Raw genomic sequence first — 13,790 nt, 5'->3', positions numbered from 1 at the left:
TCAGTAAGTATCTATATCATGAAGTTTACGTAAAAATAATAATCAATAATAACAATTAATTTGTTATATCAGTATTTTTATTTTAATTGGAAGTCTGCTTAGCCGACAGATATATTGACTTGCATCATTTTTTAAAGGTGTTCAAAAAATCTGTAAATTAGAACTGAAAGCTACAACCAATCATTGTGAATGTAGTATATATGGTCTGTCCGTCGAGTGTCACTAGTCTGCAGCCAATAGTTACAGCCGACGACCACATAAATAAGTTTCAATGCTCATATACCGAAACATAAGTACAAACAGTTCGAAAATTGAATCGTGAAAAATCAACATGGAAGACAACACATTCTCATTCTTGCAAGCAGTAGAGACGAGCAGAATGTCTCTGCAATGATATGTATATATATATACACACGTGTGTTGCACATGCACAGAACGACCATGTTGATTTTTCTTGTCTACCATGTTGATTTTTCACGACTCAATTTTTGGATAGTTTCTTCTATGCTTTCGGCATGGAAGTGTCCAGAATTCAGACCTACTTATATGACTGTGACATTGACGACTGAACTTTATCTTCAATTATATTTAAACATGTAAGATACATATAAATTACATAGTTCTGTTATAAAAGTAGTAAGAAAGATATATGCTTTTTAATACAAACTAAATACATAATGGAATAAATGCCATTTTTTAATTGAAATTGAAATCCCGTTATATTAACAAAATTTTATTTTATAAAATTTGTACATATGTAATACAATTAAAATATATTAAAAGTTTAATATAATTAAAAAAATATTAGTTCATCCTTTAAGTGAAAATAAGAAATATTATTTGATAAATGCTTATTTACAATACATTATATATTTCACCTTGTTTTTCTTGTTTTTTTTTTTTTACAATCAAGTGCACATATATTAAAAAATCATAAATATTTATCTATAACACAGATAAATTTTTTTAGCTAATGGAAGTTGTAGAAAAAGTATGTTACAGCATTCATAAATGTAAAGTATCAGACTTAGTCAACTCGAACTGGAACTCTTGTATGTATTGTTGTTTTATTTTGATAAATATATACCTGTGTTAAAATTGCAATATCAATTATAACTTGAAGAGTACCACAAACTTCAAATTGTATTGGAGCTTCTCTTATAACAAAATAACATGTTTTAAATGCATCACCTAATGTCCACATTGCAACCATAACAATACTGAAATTAACAGAAAAATTATTTACTTTATGAATGTTATTCAGGTATCGCATCTTGTTATTAAATTATAATTTTATACCTCATTCCATTAGTTGATTTATTAAAAAAATTACGCAAAAATTGTGGTATTCCAAGCATAGCCTCTGTTAATACTGCAAGTAATCCTATGGTTTCAACAAATATTGGTACATCCACTAATAAATATGTTAGAATTCCTATTAATACAGCAAATAATAGCATAAAGTCTAAGTAAGATTGAAAATCTGTCCACTTCCAAAAAAAATTTGCATCAAAATCTGTTTAAATTAAGATTTAACATGAGTTATAATTTGAAAATACATTATTGTATATGTTAAAAATTTATTTCCTTTTCTCTGTACTTAACATACCTGAAAATACACGTTCTCTAACTTTTATTACTTGATTTCTGCTTTGTACATTTATACACAGTTTAATCATTATAAACATAGTAACAATCATGCATATACTTTGTAATAAGAGAGGTATTTCATAATGTTTCCCAAACCTGTAAAAGATACAGACCTGTATTAGTATGAATTGATACAACACAACCACAAATTTTTATATTAAGTAAATGTACAAACCAAAAGAAAATACGTAATGTATTAGCTATTAAAAGTGTAAAGCATACATAAAGGGAGAACCCTTCCGCACTATCCCTTCTTTTAATTTCTCTATATTGTGGCACATAGGGAATAATACCACCAAATATTATTGCTCCAGAGGCGACCCAGTTTGCTATATCTTTAATGGATAATTGCTCATAGACATTATACATTGTAATAACTTTTTTTTATTTGCATATTTTACTATCTACGATTCTTGGCACACGCCTAATTTTAGGTTATGACTCCAATCTTTTTGGACATCATATCATATCTGCTACGAATCATTCAAATCAAATAAACCTGCGATAGCAAAAGAAATGATAAGTCACATACATAAACACATACTACTTAAAAAATGAAATACGTAAGTACTTACATACTTACCGTTATGACTTCTACACAGCATTTATTTTTACTAAAATTAAAGATATTGATAAATCCATGTACATACCTATATACATATATAAAATGTATTATTATGGTTATAAACATTAATAAATTAAAAAATTGATATAAAGTTTAGTTATCTGCTGTAGATAACAGAATTGTGATACAAACATAAATTCAAGTTATTCAATCATAAACAAAATATAGTCACAGACAAAATACGTTAGGTATCTTTATAGAAATATAGTGCGATCATAAATTAACATGTGCAGCAACATCGATTGATTTCGCGGAATTCAGGATCGTATGTGACTCTTACCGTTGTAGAATTCCAAGCAATAACATTAAAAAGACTGTAAACTAAATGTAATTCATTTACTACTGAAATAATTGTAAATTCTGTTTATTATTTATAATAATTAAAACTCTGCATTTTAAGAAGATTGTATCTTGTTTATGATTAATTTCCTTTTTTCAATGTTTAAGTTCAGAACTTAATTATCATTAATTTTATATGTATATATATTGTATAAAATATGAGTACGTAATATAGATTAATGAATACATATATGTATATATTTACAACAAATGTAACTTATAATGTTATGTCGGAATATTAAACAAATAATTAAATTGTTTCAGGCATAAATTGTTACATAATTTATATGAGATAAACTTTGTAGTCATATCTAGTACGAAGTAAAGAATTATATTGTTGCTTGGTAACCATACAGTAACAACTTTAAACTTGTATGTATATGTTACGTACCTCACAGTATTTTATGTGTAATTAGTAAGGTATAAATTTTTGTTAGTGTTGTTTTATTAATTGTTTAGCATCTTTTAACTATTTTTTAAATTAGTACATCAAGTTAGAAATAAGATCCAAAATAGACAAGTAATAATATTATAGTTTTGAAGAAATGACAAGATGCAATAAGAGTGAAGTTAATCTTAAAAGCACTGGTATGAAAAATGTATTTTTTTCATTGTTCCATATTTTCCAATTTGATCGAAATATCGATGTTTTATATTATTTGGGAGGATATATATTTTACAAAATTCTTTTTTAACCCGTACATTTATATTGCATGTAGCATACAATCAAAATGGACAAAATTATTATGAACAATTAACAGCATATAACTCTATGAGCGCGCACTTACGACGCATTTTACTGGCAAAATGTGTCGTTGATGCTAGAAACAGAAGCTATATACGTAAAAAAAAACAAATGTGCAAACAAACAGATTGGAAACCACAATTTGTAAAAACTGAAATTACAAATAACGTAATTGATAAATTGACGTATGATGTCTCATATCATCCAATGGTAAATTATTCATATAACTCATTTCTGATTACTGAGAAGTTTGCACGAAATATAACATAGGAATGAAATTATAAATTATTCAATTCAAAAATTATAAATTATAGAATCAAATTATCTTTTAATGATTAATTAACAGGATTTTTTAAGAATGAATTATGACTCAAAGTATTTCTGCCAGTGTGAAGCTCGGAAGTACTTTACTAATCCTTTATCCGATTATAATGAGATCTGTTCACGACCAAAATCTCACAGTCATGTAGTTTGTCCAAGTTCATCAATATTTAAAACAGGTAGTTCGGAGCCAGTTACATCAAATAGTAAAAATATAAGAGAACAGTCTTATTCACAATCAAGTAATAGTTGTAGAAAGATTTTTAATTCTACAAGTGTGGAAACTGCATTAAAATTTCAAGATAGGTGAGATAAAATTTTGCAATAGAAACATTTGCTTCGTTATTTAAATTGACTAAAATTATAGGTATTTGTTATTGATAAATTATTTGTTACCGTAAAAATATATATAGAATAGAAAAAAATTCGATGTATTATAAATCTACTTGTGATTATTTATCACAAAACATCAATCATCTTCCATCAGAAGATAGCACATCAAGGAATCATAGAAATTATGAAACCGCTCAACTATGTACTGACTTCATTGATCAAAAAGCACATATAAAGGATGAAGAAGCGAAATACGCAAAATTTATGTACGATATTACACATGAAATAATACTCAATGGTTTGTATACTGATGAAGAGCTACAAGAAGTATTTAAGAAACACACTGAAGAAAACAAAACAATTCTAGACACGGTCAGAATAATATCACTTATTATCGCTTAAGTTTATAAAATAATATTAAATGCATAAAATAACAAACTTTGTGTTTCTAAATAGAAGCGAATGTTGTACGAGATTTATCAATTAAAACTTGCTTTAAATATATCGGATAATTCAGAGGGAGAAGAATTAGATCTTGTATATGCTCAGCAATTATTAAATATTTCTGAAATTCGGCCACTGATGCCTGCAAGAGGTCTAAATGAAGATAGAGTACTTAAAAAATTAATGTGGTATCAGAAACTAGACGAAATCAGGCGTGATGCACTAAGCGCTAAAAGTAAATCGGTCATATTGATTGATGCTAATCCCGAATTACATATAACTGAGAAAGATGTTCTAACGTCACTAATAGAAGCTGACATCAATCCCGAAAAAGCTCGAAAAATTTGTAGAAAACTTTTTTTTAAAAGCAAATCATTGGTTTGTTCAACAGATTAAATGTAATATGTAATTTACATATATTGCCTTATTAACATAATATTTTTTTAGAACCAAATGATAAAACCAAACAATGAATATGGAATGGAAGAAAGCGATCAATTTGATACCAATTTAACAGAATCTTATGATTTAAACAAAGTAGATGAACAGGATAAAAGTTCTGTGACTGATGATTTTGTAACAGAAGGACATAAAGATATACAAACGTAAAAAATAATAGTCATATAATGCTGAACTATTAAAATAAGTAAAAATTCATAAAATATATTCAATATGTAAATATAACAATATTCGTTTTACAATCAGGAAAAAAAGATTAATATTGTTATTTTTTCTTTTATTACTAAAAATAAGTATTACATTTCAATTTATCATTTTATCAGTTTTTTAAAACTTTCTTCAACATTTCTGTTCGTATTATTTTAACACAAAATAAAATATATAATGGAAAAATATATGTTACAGATGTACGTATTATATAGTTACAATATATGTGTGTGTATCAAATTTGTTCGTGGTATTTACTCTTCACATATTCCATGTATATATCTCATAATTATAAACATATGTTTATACATTTTTACAATCATTATATTTAATGCATACATTGTACATTGGCTATAAAATTATAAAAATTATTTATCATTACTCCTATTAAATTTTTTTATTAATATATGGATATAAATGTTCGTTTGTACTTTGTATACAAATTACTTTGTGCTTACTTATAATAAATTTACATATATATAAACAATTTATAACGTTATCTAAAACTTGTCTGTAAAAACCAAAATTTATTATAAAGTTAGGTAATATACCTAGCAAGTAAATTTAAAAGCAATTACACAATTCTCAATTAAGAATACTCTTTCAGTTAAAAAATATAATTTTTATCTCATATAAATGATATAAAATTCATTCTCAATTTAAAAACTTAGTAAAAGAGAGATCTATAATAAATATACTTAAATGATATCTTTTTGAAATTCAATGCAGTAACACTATCATCATGTTGTAGTTCAATAACAATTTCATTTTTTTCTATTCAATATGAAGATAAAAATAATATAGGAGCCATTTAAGACACTTTTAAAGCATGCTATAATAATAGTTACAATAATAATATTTACTTAACTATGAGAAAATAATTAGCAAGTTCTCTATATAAAAATGTGACCTCTGATCAGCTATAATATTTGGAAAAGTTTGAAGTAATAATCTCTCCTTTTATCAACTACCATCTGACGCATTTGAAGAAGAATCTTCAAGTTCTGGTGCATCAGGACTTCTGTTTAAAATACTTAAGAGATCTGTGACATGCCTTATAGTAAAATCTGGTTGTGGATCTCCCCTTAATAAGGGTGGTTTATCCAATGTCGGAATCCAAATTGTACACCCTAGACCTGCTTCTATTCCACCTATATATGGAAAATAATAATCTTTTAAACTGCATCATTTTCTTTATAATGTTAATTGATTGAAATAACATTTTCAAATAAGATTATTCTACAATATTTGAATGTAATATTTTCTAATAATTCGTAAATAATTAATGCGCGTGATAAATAAAATATGACAATAATGTAGTACCCAGGATATCAGTTTCCAGTTTGTCACCAACCATTACACAACTATCTGGTTTAACATTTAAAAATCGGTATGCTTTTCGAAATATTTCCCTTTTGGGTTTTTCCCATGGTAAATCTCCTGATACAAGAATTATATCGAAATATTGTTCTAGTGAAAGTTTTCGTATTTTTTCCCATTGTGCATTAGATGGACCATTTGTAATCAAACCTAAGAGGTATTTTAACCTCAATTGATGCAGCATAGAAACTATATCTGACGACAGAGCCAAATAATAATATCGTAGACATAACCATCGCTCGTAAATTTTTTTTGCTAGATATGAGTACTTTTCTCCGAGTGCTCTACTCCATAAAGTTATACGCCAAACATCCAAGGTGTGAATTACATTATCAGGACATTTTCTAAAGAGCTTCAAATATGTTGTTGTAATCTTCACAGATATATCTTCAGGAATACCATATTCTTGTGTTAGTTCCTCAGCCAACTGCAGATAAAGTTAGAATACCACCTATTAGACATTTTTTTCACTTTATAATACATAAATCAAGCAATATTATAAAATAATGAACAAAATATAAAGTACGCACTAAAGGAAAATGAATGATTTCCACATTCAACATGATCTATAGTATGTTTTGATAACTGGGAAAAATGATAAATGTGAAAAATAGATTTTATAAGGAATAATTGACATATTGAAAGTGAAAAATAACCATTCATCGAATGTGGATTTTGATGGCTGAACCAAGCTCTTGGGAGAAAGGATACAAACGATCAGTTAGGAACTTAGGTCACTTAATTCAGTTTTTGATGATTACCTAGAAAATGCATTGATTCATTGAAATACTCGAGCCGATTAGTGGACACTCGAAGTGGCACCCGCGGTCGTTGCTGTAATCACAACAAAATCAGTTGTGCCAACAACAAATTTATATTACTCCAACCCTAAAAACTTTACTCAAATGTTTGTTGGATGTTAACATTTATACCTATTTTTGCAGATTTTATGCCATATATTAAATGCAATATAAGGGATAATTCTCACATGATTGAAAAGTTTATCTAATGTAATTTTCTAATATTAAAGTAGGGAATAATTTAAAAGATAAAATACTTTTAAAAACAATTTCTTTAGTAGAAAGACCATTTATTATTTTACAAAGCCATTTGTTATACATAAGCAATTTTTCATATATACATTCACAAACTGTATTAATTCCAAATTTAACTTATACAAATTTTCTAATATTTTATAAATGAATATAAAATGTAAAAATAGTTTTTTCTAATATATATTTCAATATTTAAATTTCTAAATCTATTTAACTCATACAAACATTTAGTAGCTCTTTTGCTTGCCAGAAAGCTATTTTCAGACATGATTACATTTATATCTGATCTGTGATTGTATACAGGTTTACAAAATTTTAGCTAAACTGAATCACTAAATCAAAATATGAGTGTTATTTTGATGAAATAAGAGTTATTAATAGTTTCTTTCATATGCAATATAGCGTAATATAAAAAAGGAAACGTGTGTAATACGTATACACAAACAAACATATTACTTAACAACATAAGAATGGATTAAGTATCTTGGCTATTCTATCAATGTACAGATATATAGAACTTTCATTTAAAACATGATAATAAAATATCGATATAAATTTTTGGATTGTTTTTAATCTCCAAAAAGATGTTTTCCCAGCTCCATCATACGATGATTTCTGCATACTGTTAAAGCCCCACATTTCTTCAAAACAGAAGCAACATTTTCATCTGCTTTAACTAAATGGCACAAAAGATCTTCAAAAGCAAACTTTACATTTGGCTGAAGACTTCCTATTTTTATTTTCTTGAGAATCTCAATAATTTCTTCTGCCCAACCTGACTCAAGAGTAAATTGTGAAAGCCAAGGTATAACTTGTAACACCCCAGCCATTGTTTGCATTCCAAGAAACCATAGTTCCATAAGTTCCATCCATCGCTCTTTATATGACATAGCAACAACAAGTTCAGTGGGATCATTGCTTTCATCAATTATATATGCATCCCACAAAAATCTTATAGTAGCCTGAATATATCGACATATAGAAAAATCATTTTTCTTGACACGTGTTGCCTGTTGCTTCAATAACAGCAATCCCAAAACTGCAAGATGACCGTGCAATACTAGATTTTCAGGAATTTGTTTAAGTTCTGGGAGATTATTGAAAATAAATTTTAATAAAGAAATAAATGTTGGTGATTCTTCCACTAATTTTGCCTCTAATACAGTAATGTTCATTAAAACATTGCACACAGAGACCATGGCCACCCTTGAATCTTTGATTGCTTCTGATATATGAAGGTCTAAATCTTCTTCTTTTTCTGGTTCTTTCAATGCTTTTAATCTTTCTGATTTTGGTATTGGTGGCTTTTTATGATGAACAATTGTCCAATGGTAAGATAAACATTCAAACAGGACTTCCTCTTGTTTGTGTTTAATTAAGATTTTTCTAGCGTCTTCTTCTACAGCTAAATAACACAATGCTGGTAATAAAAGTCTCAATAAATCAATTTCACTTAAAGGATCATGAGTAACTAGTTCTCCAGATGATGTTGCTTCATCGCTTTTAATTTTAGCATTTGCTTTAGCCTTCTCTGACAATTTTCTATTTCTGTGTGCATAAAATGTGTCATTGGCTACTGTTAATACATATGGTAAAACTGCATAAACTTGAGAACGCATAGCTGTTGTTTCCTGAGCAAGCCATGCTGCTAATACTCTTACCACAGCACAAATAAATATTTTTTCTTTGACATCTGTTATTTCTTTCATCTTAGATACTGCTGTAAGTAAACCTATAATTGCAGCAAAGGCTCCCTTTAAAACAGTATATAATGACTGTTTTTCTTTTTGGTCTAGGTCCAATTGATCATTAGTAATATATCCAAGAGAAATTTCAATAATAATAAAACAAGATGTAACTAAGTCTGCATTTGCCATTATAGTTTTTAATTGTTTTCCTTCCACTTGCATTCTAACTTCTATAGATGCCAATTGAATCAATAATAATAAAAATACTTTTGGTTTTTCTTTATCTAATAAAGTCCATTCTGCTCCCAATAAATCTAGCATGACAGAAGCAAGTTTTAGTGCTGGATCGCGTTGATTTTTGCCTATCTTTGATCCAAGAATATCAGATAAAGCCTTGTGAATGCTAGAAGGCCAAGATTCTTCTTTAGCAGTTTCACTAATTATGTTTTTTCTGCAGGACATTAGTAAAGCTTGCAAAATTGTACATAACTGAAATTTTCTTTCTGTATGATCTGTTTCAAAATCTAATGCAATCTTATTTATAATAACATGGAAAGGTGCAGTATCTGTTGCATCCCATGCTTCTGGACCAAATCTCTGAACTAAAGTAACTAAAATGTTCAAAGCTTGGTCTGTCTGAAAGCTTTTTTCTGAATAAATATCACACATTTTTGTAATTGCTTTCTGTTCAAGTAAAACTTGTTGCCCAGGAGAATATTGTGCAATATTTTGCAGACAGGTATATGCTTCACTAACAATAATTAACATATTATCATCTGCATCTTCATCGGCTTGCGATATAATTTCAAGTAATGCAGGTATATGAGTAATCATGTCAGGATGAGAAGCTAATTCTGATTCTCCACAGAATGCAGAAAGTATAGACAATGCTACAGACTTATATACTTGTGGAGGACAATCCACAGGAACTACTTCTGTAGATAATAATTTCGCCAAAAATTTTTTTCCAATAGCTTCAAATAACACTTTTTTTTCTGCTACTGTACAATCTTTGCTATCCACCAATTTTGTTATCATAAATAATGCAGCAAATTTTTCTGAATCAGTTTCAACAGACTTCAAAATAGTTTCATATTTTTTCACGTTCTTTGAAATACTCATGGCTGTAGTTTATGTTGTTATAATTTAAAGAAAAAAAATATCTATTTTTATAATCTACAAGTATTTTTCTACTTTTATTTTTTCTCGTACGATGACAAACTTCTAGATGCAATTCACAAACAATTCCAGAATTTTGATATTTACTCAGTAGTATTTAACAAAGATTCACTGAGATTTGCATCTTTCACATGTCACAGCTAAAAGCCAACTGGCAGTACTCCCAGATCAAGCCCCTTAAAACTAGCCTTGCCCTTTGACACACTCACTTAGTCAGACAGAAATAAAGTTGTACTATCACAAACATTAATTCCACAAACATGTGTACATTAACATTAAAATATGAATTATTTTCAATACAAGGTTAGCAGCGTCCTTCAAAGAATTGTTTTATTTTACTGTAGAAATATGATATATTAACTGCTTATGTTAAGTTTTGTATTAAAGAAAATAACATAAAAAGCTGTTTAGAATAACCACATTTTACAAAATTTCATTGGAAAAGAATTTTGAAAGTACACATAATTCTACCATTCTACCATAACCTTCTCCACATGATATAGCATGTGAATGTAATAGTACAATTAACTGGTATCTTAAGATCGTGAATCGTGAATATCTTCAGTAACGTGCTTACACGCTTTTTCTACGTTCTGTTGAGTGTCTGGACAGTGCAGTAGGATCGGTCGAAAATAACCGTCCGAGAGAAAGCACTATATCAGGGAGTCAGCTCGTATTACACAGAAGCTTCTATTTTCGTACCATCTTCGTATCCAAACGGAATTGAAAGATTAAACGTAAATGTAAATGTAATTACTACGAGATACTTTTTTTTTGAAACAGTAAAAGAAGTACCACATAAAAGCAAAAAAAAAATGTATAAAATTATAAGTAAATTAGCAATATGAGCGACTTTTCATTTAATTTCGAGAGAAAGATTAACTACAGTTTTCGCGCACTCTCTAAGAAAGACATACACACACATATGTATTTCCAGTATTTTAACCAATACTGACCGTTTATATACACGTATACGGCTTTTAATATCAATATAATTTCAAATATTTTAGCGTACCTTTCGACATGTTTGATTGTCGCCCTTTCTAGTCTCGATGAGAGTATTGTCCAGATCAAAGAACACAGCGCTTATAGATACATTGGATGAACAAAAATGCTTCTCATGCAAAGTCGCCATTGTCATTGGAAAAGTAAATCTGTTGTTAATTCAACGATGTTTCAATGAAGAGTCGCGCATAAAAACATATAATGTTCATATAACGGTCTCCTTCTGAAAACACTCTAAGGATAAATATACAATTATTTTAATGGTCAGATGTCAGAACAGAATATATCTGTCTTGTCTCGACCTGATGCCTTTCGTTCCTGTCCTGTCCTGACCTTTTCCTCTTCCTTGATTTCTTCTCGAATGAAGAGACATCTTTAATAGAAATTGATATTGATCGTCGATAAATGCGTGATCTAGCTTTTATGTGTATTTATATTTGTGTACATAATTCTACAGATTTAGAGTTAATGATAAATAAAAGTTTTCTTGTTTTCATTCATTTATTTCTTTTTACATAATTATTAACATATTTATTTCAAATAACAGGTATCGATACTAACACAATTGTTAAATACGATATTGAAGATATTGAATAAGTTGAATTTAGTATAAACAAAATTACGGATAAGTTATTATAAATTATATATTTTATACAACAACATATTATAATTTTAGTGCTAAATATTACGTTATTTATATAAATAAAAAGCAATGATAAATAATGCAAATCGTGTAATTTAAAGACACTGTAATATTGATGGCGCCAAAGTTAACACTTGTTTTTCGATTTTTCAGGTATATTATATCTTATTAAAAAATGACAGCTATGGCAGCCACAGCTACTCTTCAAGGAGATGAAGAATTTGAAGAATATAATCCACAAGCAAAATTAATAAAAACCCTGGAAGTACGTTGATTCTTTAACCTGTATCATATTCTTTTTCCTCGTTTTTTAAATGTTTGTATGAAATAATTTATATCATTTATAAAATTAAATTTAATATTTAATAACTGTGTTATTTGTTCAGGGAAATGGTATAACAGCAGGAGATGTAAAAAAGCTGGAAGAAGCTGGCTACTATACTGTGGAAGCTGTAGCCTATGCTCCAAAAAAGTGCTTAATTGCTATCAAAGGTATCAGTGAAGCTAAAGCAGATAAAATTTTGCAAGAAGCTTCCAAACTTGTTGTAATGGGATTTAAGAGTGCTACTGAAATTCATCAAACTCGTTCCAATATTGTTTTTGTAACAACTGGTTCCAGTGAATTGGACAGACTATTAGGCGGTGGTATCGAAACGGGTTCTATTACAGAAATATTTGGAGAATTTAGATCAGGAAAGACTCAATTATGTCATACGCTTGCTGTGAATTGTCAATTACCGATAGATATGGGTGGTGCAGAAGGAAAATGTCTTTACATAGATACAGAAGGAACTTTTAGACCCGAAAGATTAATTGCTGTTGCTGAAAGATATAAGATAGCAGGGGATTCTGTATTAGATAATGTGGCATGTGCTAGAGCTTATAATACAGATCATCAAACTCAATTACTAATTCAAGCTAGTGCTATGATGACAGAATCTAGATATGCATTATTGATAGTAGATAGTGCAACCGGTTTATATAGAACTGAATACTCTGGAAGGGGAGAATTAGCTGCTAGACAAATGCATTTAGGTAGATTTCTCAGAATGTTGCTCAGATTAGCGGATGAACATGGTGTTGCTGTTGTTATAACCAATCAAGTTGTGGCACAAGTTGATGGTGCAGCTAGTATGTTTGGTGGCGACCAAAAAAAGCCTATTGGTGGTCATATTTTAGCTCATGCAAGTACTACAAGATTATATTTACGTAAGGGTAGAGGCGAAACTAGAATATGTAAAATCTATGATTCACCCTGTTTGCCTGAAAGTGAAGCAATGTTTGCAATAAATGCAGATGGTATTGGTGATGTCAAAGAATAATACTATATTTTTCTCCTTTAAATACTTATGTTTATAAAAGAAATTACTCTAAAATGTGTTTTCCAGAAAATATAAGATAGTATTTTTATTTAATTAATGACACTCTTTAAGGATATATAATTTGTTTTATTATACAAAAATATTGAATAAGTAGAAAATATTGTTATATGATTATTGAGCAACATATGATCTAATAAATGTAATAAAAAATATCAAATGCATAAAATAAGACAGAAAGTACTAAATGTATAAAGTAACATCAAGTATATAGTAGTAATTTAATTTGTTTATATTTTTTTAAGTAAATATGTACATTGTAAAAAGAATAAATTATATATTTGGAAATTTCAAGAAGTTATTTGCGACCTATCTCAATAAGCGGCAAACTTTTAGTG

The 13,790-nt window shown here is 28.4% G+C and overlaps 5 protein-coding genes across 8 annotated transcripts; 2 read left to right on the top strand and 3 right to left on the bottom strand.

Annotated features, from left to right (window-relative positions):
- Positions 1–842: 842 nt before the first annotated feature.
- Positions 843–2,132, bottom strand: LOC100748416 (solute carrier family 66 member 2). 2 transcript variants are annotated; one of them, XM_033321989.1, is made up of 5 exons: positions 1,826–2,132; positions 1,610–1,746; positions 1,300–1,516; positions 1,192–1,220; positions 904–1,087 (listed from the first exon to the last, which is right to left on the bottom strand). In XM_033321989.1, the coding sequence occupies exons 1-5, from the start codon at positions 2,017–2,019 to the stop codon at positions 1,068–1,070; spliced, it is 597 nt and encodes a 198-aa protein (XP_033177880.1). In that variant the 5' UTR covers positions 2,020–2,132; the 3' UTR covers positions 904–1,067. The 2 variants fall into 2 exon arrangements, with proteins under 2 accessions (XP_012243924.1, XP_033177880.1); XM_012388501.3 differs by having other exon boundaries at positions 843–1,220.
- On the top strand, positions 2,109–5,140 carry LOC100748298. 2 transcript variants are annotated; one of them, XM_003491324.4, is made up of 7 exons: positions 2,109–2,213; positions 2,879–3,202; positions 3,334–3,569; positions 3,706–3,986; positions 4,094–4,385; positions 4,470–4,835; positions 4,905–5,140. In XM_003491324.4, exons 2-7 carry the CDS (start codon positions 3,160–3,162, stop codon positions 5,064–5,066), a joined length of 1,380 nt encoding a protein of 459 aa, XP_003491372.2. In that variant the 5' UTR covers positions 2,109–2,213; positions 2,879–3,159; the 3' UTR covers positions 5,067–5,140. The 2 variants fall into 2 exon arrangements, with proteins under 2 accessions (XP_003491372.2, XP_024225061.1); XM_024369293.2 differs by having other exon boundaries at positions 2,879–2,986; positions 4,905–5,139.
- A 946-nt stretch (positions 5,141–6,086) lies between these two features.
- Positions 6,087–7,066, bottom strand: LOC100748175 (N-acylneuraminate-9-phosphatase). Its single transcript, XM_012388271.1, has 3 exons — positions 7,034–7,066; positions 6,447–6,930; positions 6,087–6,274 (listed from the first exon to the last, which is right to left on the bottom strand). Exons 1-3 carry the CDS (start codon positions 7,064–7,066, stop codon positions 6,087–6,089), a joined length of 705 nt encoding a protein of 234 aa, XP_012243694.1.
- Positions 7,067–7,572: 506 nt separating this feature from the next.
- On the bottom strand, positions 7,573–11,821 carry LOC105681074 (neurochondrin homolog). Its single transcript, XM_012388437.3, has 3 exons — positions 11,733–11,821; positions 11,441–11,664; positions 7,573–11,130 (listed from the first exon to the last, which is right to left on the bottom strand). Exon 3 carries the CDS (start codon positions 10,366–10,368, stop codon positions 8,128–8,130), a length of 2,241 nt encoding a protein of 746 aa, XP_012243860.1. The 5' UTR covers positions 10,369–11,130; positions 11,441–11,664; positions 11,733–11,821; the 3' UTR covers positions 7,573–8,127.
- Positions 11,791–13,501, top strand: LOC100747976 (DNA repair protein RAD51 homolog A). 2 transcript variants are annotated; one of them, XM_003491322.4, is made up of 3 exons: positions 11,791–11,977; positions 12,227–12,338; positions 12,460–13,501. In XM_003491322.4, the coding sequence occupies exons 2-3, from the start codon at positions 12,249–12,251 to the stop codon at positions 13,393–13,395; spliced, it is 1,026 nt and encodes a 341-aa protein (XP_003491370.1). In that variant the 5' UTR covers positions 11,791–11,977; positions 12,227–12,248; the 3' UTR covers positions 13,396–13,501. The 2 variants fall into 2 exon arrangements, with proteins under 2 accessions (XP_003491370.1, XP_012243861.1); XM_012388438.3 differs by lacking the exon at positions 11,791–11,977 and adding an exon at positions 12,038–12,059.
- Positions 13,502–13,790: the final 289 nt, after the last annotated feature.

Source organism: Bombus impatiens, unplaced genomic scaffold (genome assembly GCF_000188095.3).
Source record: "Bombus impatiens unplaced genomic scaffold, BIMP_2.2 scf_0548, whole genome shotgun sequence".
In the NCBI taxonomy this organism is placed as follows: Eukaryota; Metazoa; Arthropoda; class Insecta; order Hymenoptera; family Apidae; genus Bombus; species Bombus impatiens.
The sequence above is the reverse complement of the archived record's forward strand: the minus strand, read 5'-3'. Positions and strand labels throughout refer to the sequence as shown.